The 24,000-nt window shown below is 45.6% G+C and overlaps 2 protein-coding genes across 2 annotated transcripts; both read left to right on the top strand.

Moving 5' to 3' along the window:
* Window positions 1–7,923: 7,923 nt before the first annotated feature.
* On the top strand, window positions 7,924–12,598 carry LOC124651386 (probable alpha,alpha-trehalose-phosphate synthase [UDP-forming] 7). Its single transcript, XM_047190479.1, has 3 exons — window positions 7,924–9,982; window positions 10,874–11,147; window positions 11,873–12,598. The coding sequence occupies exons 1-3, from the start codon at window positions 7,959–7,961 to the stop codon at window positions 12,194–12,196; spliced, it is 2,622 nt and encodes an 873-aa protein (XP_047046435.1). The 5' UTR covers window positions 7,924–7,958; the 3' UTR covers window positions 12,197–12,598.
* Window positions 12,599–16,050: 3,452 nt separating this feature from the next.
* Window positions 16,051–20,905, top strand: LOC124652346 (long chain acyl-CoA synthetase 9, chloroplastic-like). Its single transcript, XM_047191369.1, has 11 exons — window positions 16,051–16,522; window positions 17,398–17,478; window positions 17,842–18,114; window positions 18,265–18,396; window positions 18,473–18,646; window positions 18,724–18,953; window positions 19,030–19,147; window positions 19,432–19,563; window positions 19,680–19,814; window positions 19,885–20,091; window positions 20,563–20,905. Exons 1-11 carry the CDS (start codon window positions 16,073–16,075, stop codon window positions 20,725–20,727), a joined length of 2,097 nt encoding a protein of 698 aa, XP_047047325.1. The 5' UTR covers window positions 16,051–16,072; the 3' UTR covers window positions 20,728–20,905.
* Window positions 20,906–24,000: the final 3,095 nt, after the last annotated feature.

Genomic DNA, 24,000 nt, shown 5'->3' on the forward strand with positions numbered 1-24,000 from the left:
TGCTGATGAGACTCTCACGGAACATCTTGGAAAGTACAAGATAGGATTAATACATCCCAGAGATAGTGGGAGGACCAGCTGTAGGGTTCGGGGGATAGCAAAAGGAAATGTCACCTTTAACGAGCCTAGGCCGAGAATGAATGCTGAACCCATGAGCACGGCCACCACCAAAACCCAAGGCCTCACAGAACTGAGTATAGGTGCATGAGTACTTCTCTTTGCCAGTCATCCAAGTCATAGTGCGATCATCATCATCATGGAAGAATACGGTGCAATGGAATTGACGGACAAGAAGGGGACAATAGGTGCCTTCTCTTTGGTCATCATCGGGCTTCAGGCACACAAGATCATACAGTCCCAAACTCCTCAAGGTATCAACCACAAAGCGGTACTTGGTGGCTTCATGCAAGGCAAGCTCTTCCGTGTTGATGACCTTGGGCATCACAATAGCACCATTCTTCATACACTCTCTAGTGTTGTAGAAATCTTCCCATAGGCTTGCTTGAGTCTTGGTCCAGAAGAACCTGTCCCCCCACCAGTGTAAGTCCGTTGCACGAAGCGATACGGATTTTCCTCCCTCACACTTTTCCAATCACCAAGATGTGCTGTGCCCACATTGTAGTCTGGCACTATTTCATCATCATCTTGGGCTGCGTGTTTGTCTTTCCTCTTAGTGCCAACTGACTTGCTTCTTCCCCGGTGGAGCTGCCGATGCCGATGAACGGAGGTGCTTTAGAAGGCACACGGCCGCTAGTACGGCATCCAGGAGGCCTTGTCGCATGCCTTCCTCTCTTGGCAAGACTACCACGGTCATCACCACTCGAACCACCTGTGAATCAGCAAATAGAGCGAGGATAGCAGTGGGGTAAGTGTACATTTCATCAGGAAATATGGAGACCAAAAAGCATAGCATATATTCACGTGTTTTGACGGAGTTGTGCAAAAAACTGGGCGACCCGGCGTATGGTCCGGTCAAACCGGACGAGAGACCGGGGTGGCCGGTTTCCTATCCGGTCCACCGGGCCACGCGCCGGACCGGCCGGTTGACCGGGCTAGGGGCCGGGTACTGTCGATTTGTGAGATGTTGCCCAGAAATTCCACCACAAAATCATGCAAAAACTCATAAACTTGAACATAGACTTGAAGTAGCCAAGCCTCCAGTTCCCTTCACATGTACCTATTGATCAAGTTTGAGCTTGTCGGTCCCCAACCAAGTTGGGTCCTAAGAGGTTAGTCACAATAGGCTTGGCAACCCAAATGGTTCTTTTCTTGAAACCACTTTGAGTTCCAACAAACTTGGCAAACACATTGCCATCCTTATCCTTCCCTAGATAATAATCATCATCAACAATTATAGGGTTAGATAAGGTACCACCTAAGCATGAAGAAGCAAGATGCCCCTTCTCACGGCATAAGTAGCAAGTGTTCCCCTTTTTCTTCTTTATTGATTTCTTCTCTTGGGGAACAATAGCTTGATACTCTTTGGGAAATGGCCTATCTTCAACTTTAGGCCGAGCTTGAGCTTGAGCTTGAACTTGACCTTGTGGCCATTTCCCTTGTTGCTTCTCACTTAAGTGCTTCTTCTTCTTCAATGGGCATGATCTAACATGATGCCTTTCAACCTTGCACTTGAATCAAACAATCTTGGCCGAATCCTTGACTTTGTCTTGGCCCTTCTTCTTGTTGCTCTTGCTCTTGGACTTGTTCTTGTTATTGGAGTTGAATCCAAGTCCACTCTTGTCATTGGGGGATTGTTGCATACTCAACATCTTGTCAAATACGAATTTCCCTTCATTACGCTTTTCCAAGTCTTTCTTCAAAGAAAGGACTTGGGCCTCGAGCTCTTTTATTTCCTCTACATGGTTAGTAGAAATACAAGTAAGTAGAATCTTCATTGTTAGAGCAACAAGGCAAAGCAAGTAATCCAACACAAGGTGTATCACTAGTTTTACTAGATGGATTACTAGGACTAGCACATGGCAAAATAGTATTTTGAGTTGAGGTTGTGCTAATGTCCACATGAGGCTCACAAGATACTACTTTAGTGATACTTGCCTCATGAGCTAACTTTAGCCCATCATAGGAAATTAGAAGATCATTATGAGAGCTTGAGAGCTTTTTATGACTTTCTTCCAATTCCCTATAATTGATAGTTAGCAAATCAAATTGAGCCCTTAGCTCAACACTCTCCTTTAAGGTAGATGCTTCCCAAGAATTAGAGTTAGTAGCACAAGCATCATCAATAGATTTTTCATTTTCAAGCTCATAGGATTCAATTTTTTGTGTGAGCATAAAGTTAGTATGCTTCTCATCTTTTAGCTCTTGCTTGAGGAGATTGAATCTCATTCTCCCATTTTCGACATGGGACTCCAACTCCACTATGGTTTCCTTGTATTTATTCAAGGTTTCCATAGAGTGTTCGAGATTAGCACGAGCTTCTTTATTACCAAGAAGAGAAGCATATACCATTCCCATATCATGCAACAAAGTATTATATTCTTCATCATTATCATCATCATCACTCTCATCATTAGAGGAAGTGTTAGGAGTCAAAGTAGGAGATACCTTTGATCCATTTGCCATAAGGCACATGTGCATACCGGAGGATGATAATGAGGATATTCTTGAATCCCCATTTGAAATCGTGTCTTGATCCATAGAGTGTTCAGTTTCCTCTACATTGTTAGTCAATAAACCACTAGAGGAAAAAGCATTTTGATTATGGAAACAAGACAAGGCAAGCATATCATCATGAGATCTATGTAAGCAATTTACACATGATATGCAAGGACTATGAACACAAGCATGTAGATTATTTTTAGTGCTATATGTGTTCAAGTCCAAAGAGGAAACATTGCAATGGGATAGAGATGAAGAATCATCACTATTGAGCACAATATCAATATTGCAATTTTCCTCAGCACTCACCATATCATTACCTTGTGTCTTGCAACACGTTGGTGAAGTGGAAGAAGATGAGAACTCATCACAGCCGGAGGTGGAAGCAACTTGGAGCTCTTCATGATGTGAAGGGGAAGAGAGCTCCGCGGAGACACCACCGACCAAATGAGAAATGGATCCACCAACCATTTCCTTAAGCTTGATCCACATCTCATGAGACGACTTTTGCTTTATATATATCAAGAACCTACGAAAATCTGTTCTCAAGGAGAATAAAAGCTCATTAGATACTTGAGCTTCAAGATGTAAGTTTTTCTCATCCTCTAAAGATAGATTTTGAGGATCCATCGGAGGAGAAAAACCTACATCTAGAAATCGCTCTATATTTGGACACAAGGTCCGAAGATTACAAAGCAAGCAATTTCTCCATAAAAGATAATTTGTGCCATTAAAGATAATTGTGTCATTGTGCACTATATTACTAGCCGACATCTTTACTCTCAAGGCGGTGAAGCCTTAAACAAGGAGAGACCTTGCTCTGATACCAATTGAAAGATCGAGATGTCGCCTAGAGGGGGGGTGAATAGGCAATTAAAAACTCTTACGGATTTGTCTTGTAAGAATGCGGAATTAAACTAACGGTTGGATTACATGCACAAACCCTAAATATGCTAATCTCAACTAAGTGTAACAATAACAACTAGAGCTAGGCAAGATAGGCACAAGATATATGTAGCACAAGTGATAGCAAGATATGTGTACTTCAAGCACGATGGATATCACAAGGAAAGAGAGCTCGGGTATAGAAATAACCGAGGCACGCGGAGACGAGGATGTATTCCCGTGTTCCCTTCCTTTGCAAGAAGGTACGTCACGTTTGGAGGAGTGGAGGTCCCACGAAGGATTCCCCAACGCCACGAAGGCTCACCCTATTCTCCGAGCCACACCCACGAAGGATAATGGCCCTTTCATTATGGTTAGCTTTTCCTCCACTCCGGAGATGGCAAGCTCCACAACCACTTCACAAGCTCCACGAAGGAGAAGCCGAGGCCCCTTCAGAATCTTCCACGAAGAGATCACCGGGACACCAACCAAGCCAACTAGGAGGTCTCCCTCCAAGAGTAACAAGCTCACGGTCTCTCACTCAAACTAATCGTGGTGGAGAGCTCAACACTATGCAATGATGCAAAGCAAGAACACCAAAGGTGTTCAAATCCTTCACACTCAAATCCCACCCAAGCAACGAATGCTAGGATGAGATTAGAGAGGAATAACAATGGGGAAAGTCAACAAAAGACTCCAAGATCTAGATCCAAAGGGTTCCCCTCACTTAGAGGAGAAATTGATTGGTGGGGATTGTAGATCTAGATCTCCTCTCTCAAATCCTCAAGAATGGGCAAGAATCATGGGAGGAATCAAGAGGGGAAGCAAGTTCTTCAAATAGCAACAATGGAGGTGAAGAAGGGGAAGAACTAGCTCAGCCCAAGGTGGAAGAAAGCTATTTATAGCAAAGGAGGAGAAATAACCGTTGGGGGAAAAAGACACACAAAATCGCACAGGAAAAATGGGCCCAGCCAGCGGCCCAGCCGGCCGATCGGGGCAGGAGCAGGCCAGGCCGGTCAGCAGCCCGACCGAGCCGGGGCCCATGCCAGATGGGGGCGACCAGGCCGCGTGGTGAGAGAATGGGCCAGGAACTTGGGGGGGGGGGGGCGCTCGGTCTGGCCGGGGGACGTGCCGGGCGGACCGGCGGCTGCCGGACCCTGGGAGGACCAGACCGGATGGCCCACAGTAGGCGGTCCGGCTGGCATCAGCGCTAGAGCCGACGCAAGCCGGATGGGCGGGTGGCTGGGCCGGCAGGCCGGTCGGTTGGCAGCCCCTTCCCTTTCCTTTCCTTTTTATTTCGCTTTTTCCTTTTCTTTAATAACAAATGCTCCCGAACTCCGAATTGAATGAAACCAATTTTGTTTGAGAGATAAGAACAAATGCTATCCTATGGAAAGTGAAAACACAAGAATCTGTAGGAGGGGATTTTATCATGAATATAAAATGTAGAACCTTATATCATGAATAACCGGTAAAATCTCCCAACCTTGAAAATGCCATAGAAGAGTCATACGAACTCCATTTTCGATGAACTTGGACTTGTTGTAAAGCTAGCAACAAGCTCAAGAACCTCACACAGAGAAACACCAAGAAGCAATAGGGATATGCAAAGTATGCAAAGGATTGAGCTCCCTAAGACGATGTGATCAAGTTACCCAACCGAAAGCCCCTCTTGATAGTGCGGCTATCTATCCTATAATCCGGTCTCCCAACAACCACCTTGAGACCGGTAAAAGGAAAACCTAGCAAGGCCATACCTTTGCCTTGCGCATCCCGCTTGATCTTGATGATTGCTTTTCAAGCTCCACTCAAGCCGGAATGCCTTACTTGATCATCGTTACTTCGTGAAGACTCACAAATGCTCCCCCATACACTATGATAGGAAAGCTCCATTGATGTACATCTTCACATGTCCATTATCATCAAATGGACGGCAAGCTTCAAGCATATGATCCTCTCGAGATGCTCAACTTGAACTTTCCCAACTCAACCTTGATGACGATCACCACTTGCCGTCATCCTCTCATGGGCTATATGAGATCTCACTTTTGATGCATTCCCATGGAAAGATACCATGTGACTTCACGTGGCACATTCTCCATGCTTCATGTGTTGACCAAACTTGATTCTATTCTTTACTCTTTGTATTGGTCAACCTTGTATCTTCTCATGCTCTATCATACTATCTTGATCGATGATCTTGATGCCAATACACAAGGTGTATCTTTATCTTCATGGCATCCATACTTGAATCCAACACATGGAATATTCCTTCATATAAACTCAATGAAAACATTAGTCCATAGGTCTTGTCATTAATTACCAAAACCACACATAGGGGCAATATACCCTTACAATCTCCCCCATATTAGAGACAAGTACGCAACTTATCCGAGAATAAGTTATATACAAGAGGTTGTATTTGATATGGTTAAGTAACACAAAGCTACTATCCCATATCAAAACCAACTCTACTCACACAACTACAACTAATGCAAGGGATGTGAGTAGAATCAATATATATAGAGCAAACTCCCCCACAATGCATGCACGTGTGATGAACATGAATTCACTGCATACATTGTCAAGATTAACCTTTGGGACAATTTCCACTATATATAAACAACCATGCAAGACATAATAAATATGGAATGCATGAGAGGCAAAACACTTAAGCACACACCAAACTTAAGCGTAAAACCATTCCCTTAAACCCTCTAAACTTCTTCCACATTGGCATCAAGTGCCAAAATGGGTGAAAAATATAGAAAGCCAATATAATGTGAGATCCTCCCCAAAGTGTGCACTTCTCATAATTTAAGTGGAATCAAATGCACATATCCAATGATGGCTTGAAGGAAGTCAAACTATATTGAGGATCAAAGATTGCATAAGATAACATGGTAAAGTAAGCTTCAATCAAATAAAGCAAGCAATCAAAGATCCAATTGGACAAACAAAGATATCATGATAAGATATATCAAAGAATATGCATCGTCTCTCATGTATATGGTCCAAGCTTTTACTAATTGCAGGTACTCAGGGCCTTGGAGAGGTTCAAGGCAACACATAAGAAGGGTTTCTATATGGTCCATTGCTGGGATAAGCCGAAGGACGCGCCAAAGTGGAGGGTTGGCTATGCGGCCTACCATGAAGCTGTCAAGAATGGGACAACAACGGTTGTCGTCAACGGCGAAGACGATGATCCTGGGAAGAAAGCCCTTCCACCTCGTCTCCGGGGCCATAAGTCTACCAAGGCCGATCTAGCCCGGGAGGCATCAGCCCTTGCGTTGAGCCAGACCTTGGAGAAGATCATGAAGGACTCTCAAGCCACCCTGGACAAAAGGGACGAGAAGAAGCGTCTGGAAAAAGAGGCCGCAACTGCCATGTACCTCAACCTCAACAAAGATGTCATTGAGGTCCAAAGGATGTATGTCGAGGCCAAAATGCGTGACGCCGAGGCTAGAAGGATGCATGCCGAGTCCAAAATCCGGGCAGAGGACACAATGATTATGCTGGCCAATTTGAACAACATGGACGACGACACTAGGGCATTGTTAATGAAGAAGCGCGCCTAAATCCACGCGCGAGACGGATCTGATTTTCGGCACCATTGTTAACCACCATGGCTTCTTTTTTGACTATATTTGATGTTCTGGTCATGTTTGGGTACCTTTTGGACTACATGTTTTGTCGTATCGTATGCACAATGTGATAAACTTATTTGAGACTTTAATTTAAACCATATGATGGCCCACGGCCAATATACGTCGGGTCTCTAGAGACACCCGACGTAACGGACGCATAACCATTTTTACGTCTACGTAAATCGATGATATTTTAGATATCCAAAATATATCGGTACCATAGAGATGCCGTGAGTTACTCAGAAGAACCGGAACGAGACAGGGCACCTCGGCTGCGCCTATACACATGAGGGGCGCGCGGCGCAGTCGTTGTGGTTTGTCCGCGTCAGGCGCGCGTCCCGCAGCCCGAGCCGCTCGTGGTCCCACTGCCTCCAGCCCCACGGGCCAGTGAGACATCGCCGTCTCAGCTAGCTCCGGTGGGCGCCCACCTTATCATCCGTCTCCTAGTGCCATTCCCGCATGTGCTTGTCGCGGCCCGCTGCAGGCACAGGCCTTCCACGTCGCCCCGTGGACCTCGGCCGTCCGATCCGTCGGCGGGCGGCCCAGATGGAACGGGCCTTCCTCTCGCCGCAAATAAAATATCTGCCCCGTTTCTAGAAGCTGCGTGTCGCACGACGCCCTCCCCCGTGCCCTCCTCCTCCCGGGGCTCCCTAGCCCTCCTCTCCTCCAACCCGCATCTTCCGGCGCCGCTCCTCCGGGCTCGGCCGGGGCGGATCATCGTCGGGAGGATCCGGCCGGAGGCGAGGTCGATTCCATTGGATTCGATCCACCCACCAATCCGATCCAGGCGGCGGCGGCGGCGGCACCATGTTCTCGCGATCCTACACCAACCTGCTCGATCTCGCCAACGGCAACCTCTCGGCGCTCGACTATGCGGGCTCCGGCGGGGGCGGCGGCGGCGGGGGCCGCCCGCCGCGGCCCAGGCGGATGCAGCGCACCCTAACCACGCCGGGGACGCTGGCGGACCTCGACGAGGAGCTGGCGGGCAGCGTGGCCTCGGACGTGCAGTCCTCGCTGGCCAGCGACCGCATCATCGTCGTCGCCAACACTCTCCCCGTGCGCTGCGAGCGGCGCCCCGACGGCCGCGGCTGGGCCTTCTCCTGGGACGAGGACTCGCTGCTCCTCCACCTCCGCGACGGCCTCCCGGAGGACATGGAGGTGCTCTACGTCGGCTCCCTCCGCGCCGACGTCCCCCCCGCCGAGCAGGACGACGTCGCGCAGGCGCTCCTCGACAGGTTCCGCTGCGTGCCGGCCTTCCTCCCCAGGGACGTCTGCGACCGCTTCTACCACGGCTTCTGCAAGCAGACGCTCTGGCCGCTCTTCCACTACATGCTCCCCTTCACCTCCGACCACGGCGGCCGCTTCGACCGCTCCAACTGGGAGGCCTACGTGCTCGCCAACAAGCTCTTCTCGCAGCGCGTCATCGAGGTGCTCAACCCGGAGGACGACTACATCTGGATCCACGACTACCACCTCCTCGCGCTCCCCTCCTTCCTCCGCCGCCGGTTCAACCGCCTCCGCATCGGCTTCTTCCTCCACAGCCCCTTCCCTTCCTCGGAGCTCTACCGCAGCCTGCCCGTCCGCGACGAGATCCTCAAGTCGCTCCTCAACTGCGACCTCATCGGCTTCCACACCTTCGACTACGCCCGCCATTTCCTCTCCTGCTGCAGCCGCATGCTCGGCCTCGAGTACCAGTCCAAGAGGGGATACATTGGGCTCGACTACTTTGGCCGCACCGTCGGGATAAAGATCATGCCCGTGGGGATCAACATGGTGCAGCTCAAGTCGCAGCTCCAGCTGCCTGATCTCGAGTGGCGTGTTGCCGAGCTCCGCAAGCAGTTTGCTGGGAAGACTGTCCTGCTTGGTGTCGATGACTTGGACATATTCAAGGGGATTAACCTCAAGATCCTCGCCTTCGAGCAGATGCTCAAGATACACCCAAAATGGCAGGGCCGAGCTGTGCTAGTGCAGATCGCAAACCCAAGGGCTGGTAATGGAAAGGACCTGGAAGGATTAAAGGCTGAGATCGAGCAAAGTTGCGCCAGGATCAATGGACAGCTTGGCCGGCCGGGGTATAGTCCTGTGGAGCTTGTTAATAGGACCCTGTCGAGCGTGGAAAGGATGGCGTATTACACTGTGGCCGAGTGTGTCGTTGTCACTGCAGTGAGGGATGGGATGAACCTCACACCGTACGAGTACATTGTGTGCAGACAAGGGATTCCAGGTCTGGATGGTTCTGGTAGCGATACACAGAAAAGAAAGAGTATGCTAGTTGTGTCAGAGTTCATAGGTTGCTCGCCCTCACTGAGTGGAGCAATCCGGGTGAACCCTTGGAACATCGATACAACCGCTGAGGCAATGAACGAGTCCATTGCTCTGTCGGATAATGAAAAGCAATTGCGCCATGAGAAGCATTATCGATATGTCAGCACACATGACGTTGCCTATTGGTCCAAGAGCTACATTCATGATCTGGAGAGAAGCTGCAGGGACCATTTTAGGAGGAGGTGCTGGGGTATTGGGCTAGGATTTGGATTTAGAGTGGTTGCTCTAGACCGCAACTTCAAGAAGCTTACCGTGGATTCTATTGTGGCTGATTACAAGAAGTCAAACAGCAGGGTTATACTCCTGGACTATGATGGAACTCTAGTGCCACAAACGACCATCAATCGAACTCCGAATGAAACTGTGGTTAACATAATGAATGCTCTATGTGCTGATAAGAAGAATGTTGTTTTTATTGTCAGTGGAAGAGGTAGGGTTAGCCTTGAGAAGTGGTTCAGCTCCTGCCCAGAGCTTGGCATCGCGGCTGAACATGGCTACTTCATGAGGTATGATGTAGTTTAATTCTAGCATGTATTGCATTGACTTTGTGCCTTCTGATACTACTAGTATTTGTTTCCATCTTCTATGAACAAATGCAAAACCTACCATATTCCAGGCTCTCACAAAAGAAAAGGGGGACAGGGTTCAGTTTTGTTGTGAGTATCTTGGTAAAATATTTTGGATGAATAACAATATTATGGCATAGTGACATCATAGAGCGATCTGTGAACAACCTAGGTCTTAACTCGTGTGGTACAGGACTACACATCCATTAAAGTTCTGGGACAGCACATATATCTGTCAATTTTTTGTAGACCCATTCCTTGGGTGAAATCACCAACATGAACCATGTATTTTAATTGCTGAATGTTGGTTCCTGAAGGTATATATGTCATTACGAGGAAGACATTGCCACATCAACATCATCCAGATCATTAGTAGGTTAACCTAATAATGTTGAGAACATGATAATCTGTTGATGTGACTTACAGGAGGATGATGTTACATGTTTGTGCTGCAATCAAGAGTAGTATTATAGGAGGTTCTACCCTAATAGCTCCCATGTTAGCCATTTCATGAATCATGTGACAATTAGGACCTGTAGTAACATCAGTTGGTAGAAACTATTTCAGCCGCAACCATTAGGTATATGTCTCATGACCCAATCAAGCAGTAGCACAGTGAAAAGTTGAACTATAAACAGTTGGAGGCAAAAAAGTGGATTCAATTTCTTAATTCTGCATACTTTTAATTCTTGTTTGTGACCATTGAACCTGGGTATATCTTTTACTGGCAACTTGTGGATTGTTTTATGGTATTCTTATTAGTCATGGGGTTGATTTGGCCTAAAATGTTGAGTTTCAGCTAGTTTCATCTCCACAGTTCTTCCTTTGCAGGCGGACCAGAGATGAGCAATGGCAAATAAATAACCAGTGCTCAGAGTTTGGATGGATGCAAATGGCGGAGCCAGTAATGAACCTATATACAGAAGCAACTGACGGATCATATATTGAAACCAAAGAGAGTGCTTTGGTCTGGCACCACCAAGATGCTGACCCTGGTTTTGGATCTGCACAAGCAAAGGAAATGTTGGATCATCTGGAGAGTGTTCTTGCGAATGAGCCAGTCTCTGTGAAGAGTGGCCAACACATTGTCGAAGTTAAACCTCAGGTACTACGGTTCTCAATACATCATTGATCTAGTACTTGGTAGACTCTCAGAAGGTGCAAAATGCTCAACCTAGTAATGTGGTGATTAATAATTTAATATTTGTGAGTAGATGTTGATTTTAAAAAGGAACACTATATATAGTACTTCCTCCGTCTGGAAATAAGCGGCTCGGATTTGTCTAGATATGCATGTATCTACACAATAAAACGTGTCTAGATACATGCGAATCTAAACAAATCCGAGTCACTTATTTCCGGATGGAGTATGATTTTTAGGCCACAGCAGTCATAACATCCAATGTTTCATGTTTACGTATTGTGATTCTCTGGCTGGAATAGCAAATTTTGTAGATGTTTAACTTGTGAAGGATGTAATAAGAGTTGCATTCAAGCCTAAAAAATATTACTACTACCTCTGTCTATTTTTAGATGTCAAAAGTTTGTCTAAATTTAAATGTATCTAGACACTCTTTAGTACCTAGATACATCTGAATTTAGACGAACCTTCGGACATGTATTAATGGACGGAGGGAGTACATCCGTTCCGAAATATAATCCTTTTTAGAAACCTAATTTAGCTTTCTAAAAGGGCTTATATTTTGGAACAGAGGTAATAGTTCATAAAAGAAATCCTGAATGCTTGTCTGGAAACTGATTTTTTCATCTGGCAATAGCCATTTATTTGCTTGCTTGCTGAGTTCGTAATATGCTTCTGTTGAATTGCAGGGTGTCAACAAAGGATTTGTTGCTGAGAAGATCCTATCAATGCTGACAGAAAACAAAAGACAAGCAGATTTTGTCCTCTGCATTGGCGATGATCGATCAGATGAGGATATGTTTGAAGGAATTGCTGATATTATGAAGAGGAGCATTGTTGATCCCGAGACCTCGTTATATGCCTGCACAGTCGGCCAGAAACCAAGCAAGGCCAAGTATTATTTGGATGATACTAATGATGTTCTGAACATGCTGGAGGCACTTGCAGATGCATCAGAGGAGGTTAGTTCACCAGAAGAATCGGAGATACTATCTCCATCGGAAGATGCATGATGAAGTGCTGGATGTCCTGGAGATGTCAGAAGAAGGAAGAGCATAGTTTGTAGTGCACTGCAACCAGCAGTGTTCTGACTAAAATTGATGGCAATTTCCGTCAGCAGAAAATGCAACTTTAGCAATATTCAGATAGTCAGATCAATGTCAATAATGTAGTATTGATCTGTGTTCTTTTTGCTCCTTTTACTTTTTTTGCCTTATCTTATTTTTGGGGTAAATTTTCATTTTCTCTCGATAGATAAGTGGCCTGGAGGGAAGAATCCATGGCGGGTACCTTTTCTAGCCTTTTTTTCACCTTAGTATTAGTATCAGGTAGTGTAAGTAAGATTTGAGTTTTCTGGAAGTTTATAGAGTATAAGTCAAAATTAGTATGTGACGATCATATGGCCATTTTGCCTACTCCTGATTGTTCGTGATGCTCTCTGCTATGTCTGACCCATATTTAGTTATGCAAGCATTGTAGTGTGTATTGGGTTCATTCGTGTATTTTGATGATGAGCCAGACGACCCTGGAGTAGATCTTAGTAACTACTCCCTTCGTTCTTTTTTAATTGACTCAAATTTAGTATAAAGTTGTACTTGACTTAAATTTAGTATAAAGTTGTACTAAAATCCGAGTCAATTAAAAGAGACTGGAGGGAGTACTCTTGTATAGTGCCTGCAACTGTACTGTGTGTTTGGGACTTTGGGTTCATTGGTGTATTCCCTGTCATTGTCACGCTCTACACGGTAGAGTCAAATAAAATCCAAAAAGACCACCACAATTGCGAATGAAGTTTTCTATATTTGGCATATTGTTGGAAATGATATTACTTCGGAAGTCTTAAGTGCAATTAACAGTAGGGTGATACCGGAAGGATGGAATTCTACCACGGTGGTAGGGTGGAATTCTACCACAGTGGTCTTTATTTCGAAAGTGGACCCTCTAGAATGTATTACTCAGTATCGTCCGATAATTAAGTCTCTATAATATGATTTACAAGATTAGCTCTAAAATGTTTTTTAGATGATCTCTAAAATGTTAGCAGGATAAGTCTCTATAATGTGATTTACAATATTATGTCTAAAATGTTAGCAGGTCGGTTGAAAGAAATTCTCCCTGGGATCATTTCAGAGGCCCAAAGCACCTTTGTACCAGGATGGTTGATTACTGACAATGTCCTGGTAGCGTATGAGTGTGTACATAAAATCAAGAATAAACGCAAGTGGAAGAAGGGTCTTTGTGCGGTGAAATTGGACATGCACAAAGCGTATGATCGAGTGGAATTTTCTCTGAAACATGATGATCAAGATGGGTTTCCATGAACGATGGGTGGACATGATGATGGCATGTGTGTCATCGGTGTCGTACTCCATTAGGTTCAATTCTCAAGAGACAAATTCTTTTGCCCCGAGTAGATGGCTACGCCAAGGGATCCATTGTCCCTTATTTGTTTCTATTGTGTGGAGAAGGCCTTTCTAGTATGTTATTGCACGAAGAGGAAGTTGATGACATCGATGGGATTAGTGTGTGCATGAATGCACCGTCAGTATCACACCTTTTACTCACTGATGATTCTCTAATTCTTATGAACGCAGATATGAAAAATGTAACTTCAGTGCAACGGGTGCTAGATGACTACTGTGCAAACACATGACAGCTGGTGAGTGTGGAGAAATCAAGCGTTTATTTCAGTCCAAATACAAAGGTGGATATGAGAGCAAATATTTGTCAAGTCCTACACATTGACACAAAAGCTTTATTTGATAAGTACCTATGCTTGCCAGCCCTAGTGAGGGTAGAAAGAAGTGATTGTTTCATACATCTTGTGGAAAGGATTCTTCAGCGCCTAGCAGGATGGGAAGAGAAGTTGTTGTCTCTTGGGGGAAAAGAAATTCTATTAAAAGTTGTGCTTCTGTCCATTCCAGTGTATACTATAGGAGATTTTGAACTACCAAAGAAGGTGTGCAAACAAATTTCTTATTCCATTGCAAACTTATGGTGGCGTGATGATGAACAACACAAGAGAATGCACTAGTATGCTTGGTGAAAAATGTGTTTCTCAAAGAAAGAAGTGGAGATGGGGTTTCGTGACCTTCATTCTTTTAATCTTGCAATGTTGGCTAAGCAAGTGTGTCGGTTGTTAGACAATCCCGATTCTTTGTGTGCCAAGGTTTTGAAAGCAAAGTACTACCTAATTGTTACATCTTACATGCGGGCAAGAAGAGTGGCTCCTCTTTTACATGTCAAAACATTACCTCAGGGAACCAAACATTCAAGAGAGGATGCATTTGGAGGATTGGTGATGCACAACACGTTGATATTTGGTCAGACCCTTGGATACCGTCTAGTCCAAACCGCAAAATTCTTACGCAAAGAGGTACCGTGTACTCCTTTCCAAGGTACACGAGGCGGTTAGTTCAATCAATCTTTTCGCTCATTGATGCTCAAAGAATTCTGCAAATTCCTTTGAATCATGGTGGTTTTGATGATTTCCTAGCTTGGAACTACACAAGTACTAGTTATTTTTCAGTCAAGTCGGCATATCACGTTGAATGGAAACATCAGTTCATCGGTAATACTTGTACTGAATCTAGAGGTGGAGTCAGATTGTTTGGAGGTTATAAATATTTGTTCAGGTGATGATTGATCGAATAGGGGGACCAACCACGACGATATGTGCCATTTGATTCGTTTCGATAGGAAGAATTGGTAGAGTGGAGTTTGCTTATTGTATTGCAAACAAAGCTGCACGTGAGATACTAAGGAGTGTTTTAGATTGCAAAACTGTTGTAATCGGGTAGATGTTCCTCCTGATTTCCCGTTGAACTATCTCGTGAACGATGTGATTTTATTTCGTAATCAATAAAACTTGCCGTGGTGCCGTGGTGGCTTTCCCTCACAAAAGAAAGTTTGCAAACCCACCACTTTTTTTTCTCAAAAATCAAGAGGACAGTTCAAATTAGCAGACAGAAGGTCCATGTCGGCCCATCTTAGCAGGCGCTACCCTATAGATTGGGCCTTGGGCCTTGGGCCTCACTGGATAGAAGAGAATCGAGGGGATTGGTGGGGCCAGAGCTCACACCGGCCTCAAGCGAATTTAGCGGCTGGAGACTTGGAGCAGTGCGGCCTCCTCTCTCCTCTTCTCTTCTCCCCGCCCCGCCGCGCCGATCGATCCTCCTCCGCGTGACGTCACGCCTCCTCCTCCTCCTCCTCCTCCTTCTAGAACCTTCCGCGCCCCGACGAGACGCCCCGACAGAAGGTACGCACCCGCATCCTCCTCTCCGCACCTCGCAACATCTGAACTAGCGCTCGTGGTCGTGGAATCTAGAGAACATGACCAGCTTCTCGGTAGATTCCCTAGGTTTCAATGCATCTGTGGGAACGGGTTCCTTGTGCATCGCGTCGCATTGTTACGCCGGATACTGGATTTCATCCGTGAATGCAGATAGATAAGTAGTACTGAAGCGGTGTTTCATGGCGGTGTGGTACGTTTCTACCGGAGCGCATCTGTGCGCGCGGGTGCACGGGTAGATTCCACCAGGTTTCAGTTTCAGATGGTACTTCTGATGACTGGAAAAGCAATTGTATTTCTGCTCATCTGTAAAAAAAAATATGTAAAAAAGTTTAGATGTAAAGATGATTATCTTTATGAATGATCTTCCTTTACCTGACTGCTGAGTGCTTTATACTTAGCCAGTTGCTATTCTATCGATTACTGGAGTGGGTGTACAATGTACATAAAAATACTAACCGTGCAATTAGTTTCTGCATTACAACCTGTACGTACAGGAATTTCAGTTCTCTTACCCCATGAGGTTATATTTTGCAGATTTTTTCTTCAAGGCATCTGGACTCTGTAGTTCTAGCTGTCAGATCACCCTTGCACAAGTATGAATCCTTATTTCGTTGGCCTTCTTGTGCCCATCGCGGTCTCTCTTCTGCTCCAGAAAAGGCGAAAGGTTGAAAAGAAGAGAGGGGTGCCCGTTGATGTTGGTGGAGAGCCTGGCTACGCGGTCCGCAACCATCGATTTGAACATCCTGTTGAAACGCACTGGGAAGGGGTCACCACACTTGCCGAGCTATTTGAGCATGCTTGCAAGGAGTATGTCTACATGCCCCTCCTTGGCACCAGGAAGCTCATTTCAAGGGAAATGGAAGCATCGCCTGATGGGAGGTCCTTTGAGAAGCTTCATCTGGGGGAGTACGAGTGGAAATGTTACGCTGAGGCCTTTAAGAGCGTTTGCAACTTTTCGTCAGGGTTGATTCAATTAGGTCACCAGAAGAATGAGCGTGTTGCTATTTTTGCTGAGACACGGGCCGAGTGGCAGATTGCACTGCAGGTAAACCATTTTTCTTCTGCAATCGATAGATAGACCAATCTGTGCCTTTTTGTTTCTTCACGTGGAACTAAGTGAGGTGCATGCTTTTGGTTATGTAAATTGAGGTGCACATGTAATGCAGAAACAAGGCTAATCAGGGTTCCTGCATCACAGAGTGATTATACACACACTGTGAATTCGAAATGAATTCTCCAGTTATCTTGTCCTCTTTAGATATTTAGTGAGTGGACGTGGCTAATCACTGCTAAAATTTTACTATAAGCAATACACTGGGAACAACTGACATTCAACTAGTACGGGGATATCCTGATAACATTCGTTCCTTCCCTTCACATTGTCATGTAAACCGAGGATAAAAATTTCATATGTGTCTGGCTAGCATGATGTTCCATATTATTATGCTTGACAGGATGTCAATAGTAGTTGTGGCGGCAGATTCTAGATGGATGGAGACTTGAGTATACAGTTGCACCCCAATTTTATTTGAAAAATGAGTATAAACACCTACTGATACATTGATATATACCTTGTTTTTCTCTGTTTCACTATAACTGTCTCTGCACACATATCAAATAAATGCTATATTTGAGAAAAATAATAATCATAAATGTCCATGCTTAACCCTTTTAAATGATATATTGTCCAGCTTAATACACAAGGAGCATATAGAAGTATACAGCTTCTACCTTGATCTCTTAGGGTTTGAACACCCTTACTGTGTAGTTAGAGTGTGTTAACTTCTCTACCAACTAGTAGTTGTCTCTTCTGTACAAACAATTATTCTGGTATGTTCATTGTACATGTCTTCATAATGTTATGCATTGAACTCTGGTCACCGGTCTCAAGTTCTGAGTTACTACTTCTGTGTTTGCAAGGCATGCTTCAGACAAAACATATCAGTTGTCACCATCTATGCCTCCTTGGGGGAGGAAGCACTATGCCATTCACTAAATGAGGTTAGTACTGTTACTTGTGTCATATGTTCTACACTTATCCTTTGCTCTTTGCTATGTTTTTTTATGTGGTCTGCTTATAATACTTTATGAAGAATAGGAAATTGTAGACTTCTGGTAGCATTTTCGCTATAGGTAGGCTACAGATATTTCTCTGCAGTGGCCAGCGTGCTCGAAAGAGTATTGCTTAATGTAATTAACATTCATTTGCTGTTTGGTTGATTTATAATTTTTTTTTGCTACAGATAGGCTACAGATATTTCTCCGCAGTTGCTAGCGTACTCCAAAGAGTATTGCTTAATGCAATTAACACTCATTTGCTGTTTGGTCGATTTATAATCTCGTTTTTTCCCTTTGGCTCTACAGACTGAGGTCACAACCGTAGTATGTGGTCAGAAGGAATTTAAGAAGTTGATTGATATAGGCTGGCAACTTGACACTGTTAAGCGTGTGATCTACATCAATGAGGAAGGCATCTCAGCCGAAGTTTCTCTAGCTAAAAACAGCACTAGCTGGACAGTCGCGTCATTTGAGGAAGTAGGCAAATTAGGAACTGAAGCACCTGTTGATGCAAACATGCCTCTCCCATCTGATGTTGCTGTAATAATGTACACAAGTGGAAGCACTGGATTGCCCAAGGTCCGTTGATTTTGACTGTTCATTGTGCTACAAATATGTGCTTGTTTATACAGATTTTTTCATAATTTAAAAGATGACCTACCTTTGCTATACATGTTTGATCAGATCTTACATCTTATGAACAAATATGCCCCCCGTATGTTCTTGTAGGGAGTTATGATGACCCACCGCAATGTCTTGGCTACACTTTCAGCAGTTATGACCATTGTGCCTGAACTCGGCAAAAAGGATATATACATGGCCTACCTTCCACTTGCACACATTCTTGAGTTGGCAGCTGAGGTAACTGTTGAATAGCATTTCAATATATTAACATTTTTGTTGATTAAGTTTTCATCATCTGTCTGATTTTTTGTAGACGCTTATGGCTGCTGTTGGGGCCTCCATTGGATATGGATCAGCTTTGACCTTGACTGATACATCAAGCAAAATAAAAAAAGGGACTCTAGGTGATGCTTCTGCACTGAAGCCAACACTGATGACTGCTGTACCTGCTATACTTGATCGTGTCCGTGATGGTGTGAGAAAAAAGGTATTTTCCATCATTGTTTGGATCATGTACTCTCATTGGTTTACTGATTGCTAATTTTCACATTGAAATGGTTTTAGGTGGATGCAAATGGTGGTGTAGCGAAGAAATTGTTTGACATTGGCTATAGCCGTCGGCTTGCTGCTATCGATGGAAGTTGGCTTGGTGCATGGGGAGTAGAGAAACTATTGTGGGATAGGCTAGTCTTCACCAAGGTGCGTGCTATATTGGGAGGAAAGATTCGCTTTGTACTCTCAGGTGGAGCACCTCTGTCCGGAGATACGCAGAGATTTATCAATATATGCCTTGGGTAAGATTATCTACACCATGATTTTATGTCGTTACTGGCAACCTAGTTTACAGTCCTAAGGCTTATGTAAATTCAGGGCTCCAATAGGCCAAGGGTATGGCCTGACTGAAACTTGTGCTGGAGGAACATTTTCTGAGTATGATGACACATCTGTTGGCCGTGTTGGTGCTCCACTGCCTTGTTCATACATTAAGGTTAGATGATAGTGTTGCCTCACTTTTTTTATCATATGAGCTGGACCCATTTTCCACATCAAATATGTTTGTTCCTGTTCCAACTTCTATAATTACTATTTCTAATTTCTGATATCTGACAAGGCCAATGTCTTGAAGATATTCCTTAATGAGAGGAATTAATTTTTTTCTTCTTCTTTTTGATATCATAGTTCATGCTTTGACATTTCTGACATGATCTTTAACTTGGGATATCTGACATATTATCTCATGATTCTTAACATAATGGAAACTGTATTTTGCAGTTGATCGACTGGGCTGAAGGTGGATACTTGACAACTGATTCACCAATGCCTCGGGGGGAGATAGTCATAGGAGGCCCCAATGTAACGAAGGGCTATTTCAAGAATGAAGCTAAAACAAGTGAAGTCTATAAGGTATGTTGCCGACTTGTTACTGATCTGTTCATACACCCGTCATGCATCATTATTAATGGTTACTGACTTCTCTTTCACAATATTGGTCTAACATGTTCCTCATATATCATGTAAAGGATGACGAAAGAGGTCTGCGATGGTTCTATTCTGGTGACATCGGGCGTTTTCATCCAGATGGCTGCCTTGAAATCATTGACCGCAAGAAAGACATCGTGAAGCTTCAGCATGGTGAATATGTATCTCTGGGGAAGGTAAACACGTTCTTGCTCTGGTGAGATAACTTTCTGGTACCATTTGTATTAACTGATTAGATGATCACAGGTGGAAGCTGCGTTGGCTATGAGCCCATATGTTGAGAATATCATGATCCATGCCGATCCTTTCAACAGTTACTGTGTTGCACTGGTGGTAGTTGCACAAAGTGAGCTTGAAAAATGGGCAACGCAGCAAGGACTTGCATACAGCGACTTCTCTGATTTGTGCCAGAAGCAAGAGGCTGTTAAAGAAGTGCTTGGGTCTTTAGCAACGGTCTGTGTTCTGTGTTCTTCTCAGTCAATTTCTGGTTCCTTGACTTGTTTGAATTCAATCAGACATAGATCAAAATCACTACCTATCCAAGTAATCTTTACAATATTGAAAATAAAAAAATATTTGCAACAGTATATGAAATAAAAGAAACAAGAAAATTTCGAGCAATAGCATATTCACAGTTTGCTTTGTTATAATTTCTCAGAAGTTATCCACTATTGAGCATGTTGTCAATATTCTAAAGAGTACTGAAGCATTTGTGGTTGGCTTCCACTTCCAAACTTTGGCCAATACCATATATGCACATATCCTTGGAAGACTTTACATGTGTGTGAAGCCAAAAAAAACTGAACATATTGTGTCGTTTGATCCAATAGCATGCTGAGAGTTGCAGCCAAGATTAAGCTAGACAAATCCTGCATGATGTATGGACAACAGTTTCAGTATTGACATTCACTTTCTGTACTTCAGGTTGCGAAACAAGCACGTCTAGAGAAGTTTGAGACGCCAGCCAAAGTCAAGCTGATACCAGATCCATGGACCCCTGAGTCGGGCCTTGTGACAGCTGCCCTCAAGCTCAAGAGGGAGGTGCTCAGGAAGAAGTATGAGAACGATCTGGCTGAGTTATATGCCTGATGGTTCTGCTACTCTTTCTGATACGTTGGGATGACATAGGATAAACCTCTTATGCCGACACCTAGATGTCGGGGTAGATCACTGAGGGAGTATGACTGTCTTATGCGGCAGTAACCTGGAATCTTGGAGTTGCCTTATGTCCTATTCCGAAAATCAATTTTGTGTTTCCTGTGGCCTAGCTCTACACTTCATTGCTTCTACTATGCATTCTAGCATAATTGCACCAAGTTTTGACTGTATTGTTCATCTCTGATCGTAAGATATTTGATATTATAATTTAGAGTGGTAGCCTTCTGTCAGATATTTTAGCCCGAATGCTCTAAATATGGATGAGTTCCTTGTTTTTTTATTGCTAGACCTTTTTCGACTTCACAGATGGTTTATATATCTGTATATTGGGCGTGTAAGTGCCAAATAGCAGCCGACAGTACTTTTAACTAGGTTACTGTTTCACTGTCAAGTCTGATAATGATATCTCATTCTGGAAATGTGTGGCCTATTGGCCATCTTGACGATCTACAGTAGACCATCAGTTTTTACATACGAGAATTACAGGGTGGAGGTGCTAATATACGAGATTAATATAAACGAGGGCACAAGCAATGACGCAATCCCAAGTGGAAGTTTGACAACTGAAGGTCTTGTCCTGGACGGAAGTCTCACGCATTGCCTCCGGGACTCTGATTTGCAGATCGAACGGCAGCATCACCACCTCCAGGCAAGGGCAAGGGGGCAAGGTCACCAAAAGTGACTGCACGCGTCCATTTGAGTCGGATCGTGGACGTGGCAACGGTTGCCATCCCACGAAATACCATTTGTGTCCAGGGATGCCCCCGACGGCCCTACGCATTTTTTTATAAATTTTTCATTGATAGAGATACATAATTGATATGGTTTAAACAAAGTAAAAAAACACAACATAATCTAAAAACGTAGGAAAATCTACTTGGCGTCCAGTTGTCGCCAATGAGGTCGACGATCTCCGTCATCTCCCATGGCTAATGCGGCACCGGTGGCGGGATACGGTATACCAGTGGCGCAAGAGGAGGAGGAGGAGCAAGGGTAGCACTGCCGCCATCTTAGACCACGGATCCCACACCATGGGAGGAGCAGCAGACGGGCCACGCGTGCCGCGCTCCGGAGTCACCGGTGTCTCCTGCGCCTGCGCACAGTCGTGAAGCTAGAAGGCGAGGCCATCCCACTGGGCGAGCTGGTTGAGCTCGCTCTAGTCAATGGCGAGCTGGATGGCCTCGTCCTCGTTGAGACCAGCGGCTGGTTCCTGATCCCACGCCGCGCCGCAGTCATCGAAGTGGACGTCGCCGTGGTCATTGGCTTCCTCATCACCGACCTCCTCCTCGTCACTGTCCTTTTCGTCGTCCATGAGGACGCTTACGAGTTCCCGCTTGAAGAACCCAACCTCACCAAGGTATCCCGCTCGGCGGTGCGGGTCGAACTCACATGTCTTGAATGTGATCCAGTGGTACGAGTTGAGGTCGAACGCCAGATCGTCACGCAGATCCAGCAACAGTATGAACCGGCAGCGTCGGACCTCGTCGCGCCGCTCTCGTCCCGCATGCGGCACAAGAGGGACCGACACACGACGGGAGTTGATGTACCAGCCTCCGCCCGGTAGGCTGGCATCTTGGCCATGGCACCGACCGGTTTGCCTATAACATCCCAGGTTTAGAGGCTAGAAAATGGAGAATATAGATGTGTGCATTGCATTCATGCATAGAAAATCTGGGAAATTTTCGCACTTCCAAATAAAACTAGTCACAACGACTGAAGTATCACTCGAGTTGATGGAATTGAAGCAGATCATCAACTCAAACGCTATAAATTTAATATGACCTTTACTAAAACCTTGTTTTGGGTAGAGATGATTTGATCTATGGGTCAGATCAAATGAACTTAGCTTTATTACAATAACTCATTAAGTGAGGATCGAATACCATATCTTCCAAATGATCATTGTAACACCCCATTTTTCAGAACCTGCATATTTTCCAAACAAGTTAAAATTTTGAGCCAACAAAAACTTTGGTTTAGCACTTGTGTTTGAATGTAGGTTAGAATCTTGCTTAACTTGAACTCAACTACCTCCTTTGTGTTTTGTTTTGTATGTCACCACTTTATGAACTAGGCAAGCACACCACTTCTTATTATTTTCATGGTAGCACTTTTTAATTTATTGGGCACCATCTCTCGGTGCACCTCACCCCTCAAAACCCTAACCCCGGCATGGTGAGCATCACTTCGGGTTAAGAGGGAACACTTGCCCCTCTTCTTTACACCACCACCGGACCACCTAGGGTTACATCACCAACACCACCCTCACCTTATTTTATTTTCCCAAAAACTTTCTACACCCGTGCATATGCACTTGGTCACATCTTGGCACATGCACACGGCATGGCCCCCTCTCTTTTTCACCCTCGCCCCTTTTTCCTTATCTCTCTCTTCTCTCTTTGGTTTTGGCCGAGAGACAAGAGGGGGAACTTCCCCTCTCTTTTTCCTTTCTCTTTTCTCTCTCTTTCTTTTCTGTTTTGGGCCGTGGACACCACCACCTCTCTCTCTTTCGGCCCAAACCTCACCAAGGCACCTCTCTCCCGCCCAAAACCCTAGCCCCTTAAACACACGCGCGCGCCACGCCGGCAGGAGACATGATGGCGTCGCCTCGCACGACGCGCCATCGCCCTCGACCGCCCGCCCACCGCCTCGACTCCCTCCCGACGCCGACGCCACCAGGGCGACGTCACCGTGGGGCCAGCCCGTGACGCCAGCCCTCGCGCGCCCGTTGGCCGCCGCCACCGCCCACGCCACTACCGCGCCCCCGCCCGCCTATAAAACCCTCCCCAAACGCCACCCTCTCCCTTCGGCTCCCACCTCCACAGCGCCGTTAGGCTGCCCCACTCCACCCCGGCCGCTCGAGCCGCCGCTCGGGCCGCCGCCACCACCGCCCGACGCCATCCCGTCGTGGTCACCGCGAGGGTGACGCGCGAGTGGTCACCCGTCGCGACGCCGCCAGGCACTCCTCTCCTCACTCTCTCTTCACCCGCACCCTCTTCTCGCTTGTCCTAACCCCGCTCCCCGCATCCGACGCGCGGATCGGCGGCGGAACGACGACGCCGACGACAAGCCGACGCCGCCCGTGTTGCCGTTGACGCCGCCCGAGGAGGAGCAGACGCCCCCGGACGCCGCCGCACACGCACCCGACGCACGCCTACGCCTCCACACCACCTCGCACCGATCCGCGCCACCGCCGGCCGCCGG

The sequence above is a fragment of the Lolium rigidum genome, chromosome 5 (genome assembly GCF_022539505.1).
Source record: "Lolium rigidum isolate FL_2022 chromosome 5, APGP_CSIRO_Lrig_0.1, whole genome shotgun sequence".
In the NCBI taxonomy this organism is placed as follows: Eukaryota; Viridiplantae; Streptophyta; class Magnoliopsida; order Poales; family Poaceae; genus Lolium; species Lolium rigidum.

Bases quoted from the DNA above. Each gene is read 5' to 3' on its own strand.
- LOC124651386 (XM_047190479.1), top strand. From the start codon at position 7,959: ATGTTCTCGCGATCCTACACCAACCTGCTCGATCTCGCCAACGGCAAC. The intron at 9,983-10,873 runs GTATGATGTAGT...CTTCCTTTGCAG, and splicing joins GAACATGGCTACTTCATGAG to GCGGACCAGAGATGAGCAAT. The intron at 11,148-11,872 runs GTACTACGGTTC...GTTGAATTGCAG, and splicing joins TTGTCGAAGTTAAACCTCAG to GGTGTCAACAAAGGATTTGT.
- LOC124652346 (XM_047191369.1), top strand. From the start codon at position 16,073: ATGAATCCTTATTTCGTTGGCCTTCTTGTGCCCATCGCGGTCTCTCTT. The intron at 18,647-18,723 runs GTATTTTCCATC...AAATGGTTTTAG, and splicing joins GTGATGGTGTGAGAAAAAAG to GTGGATGCAAATGGTGGTGT. The intron at 19,564-19,679 runs GTATGTTGCCGA...TATCATGTAAAG, and splicing joins AAACAAGTGAAGTCTATAAG to GATGACGAAAGAGGTCTGCG.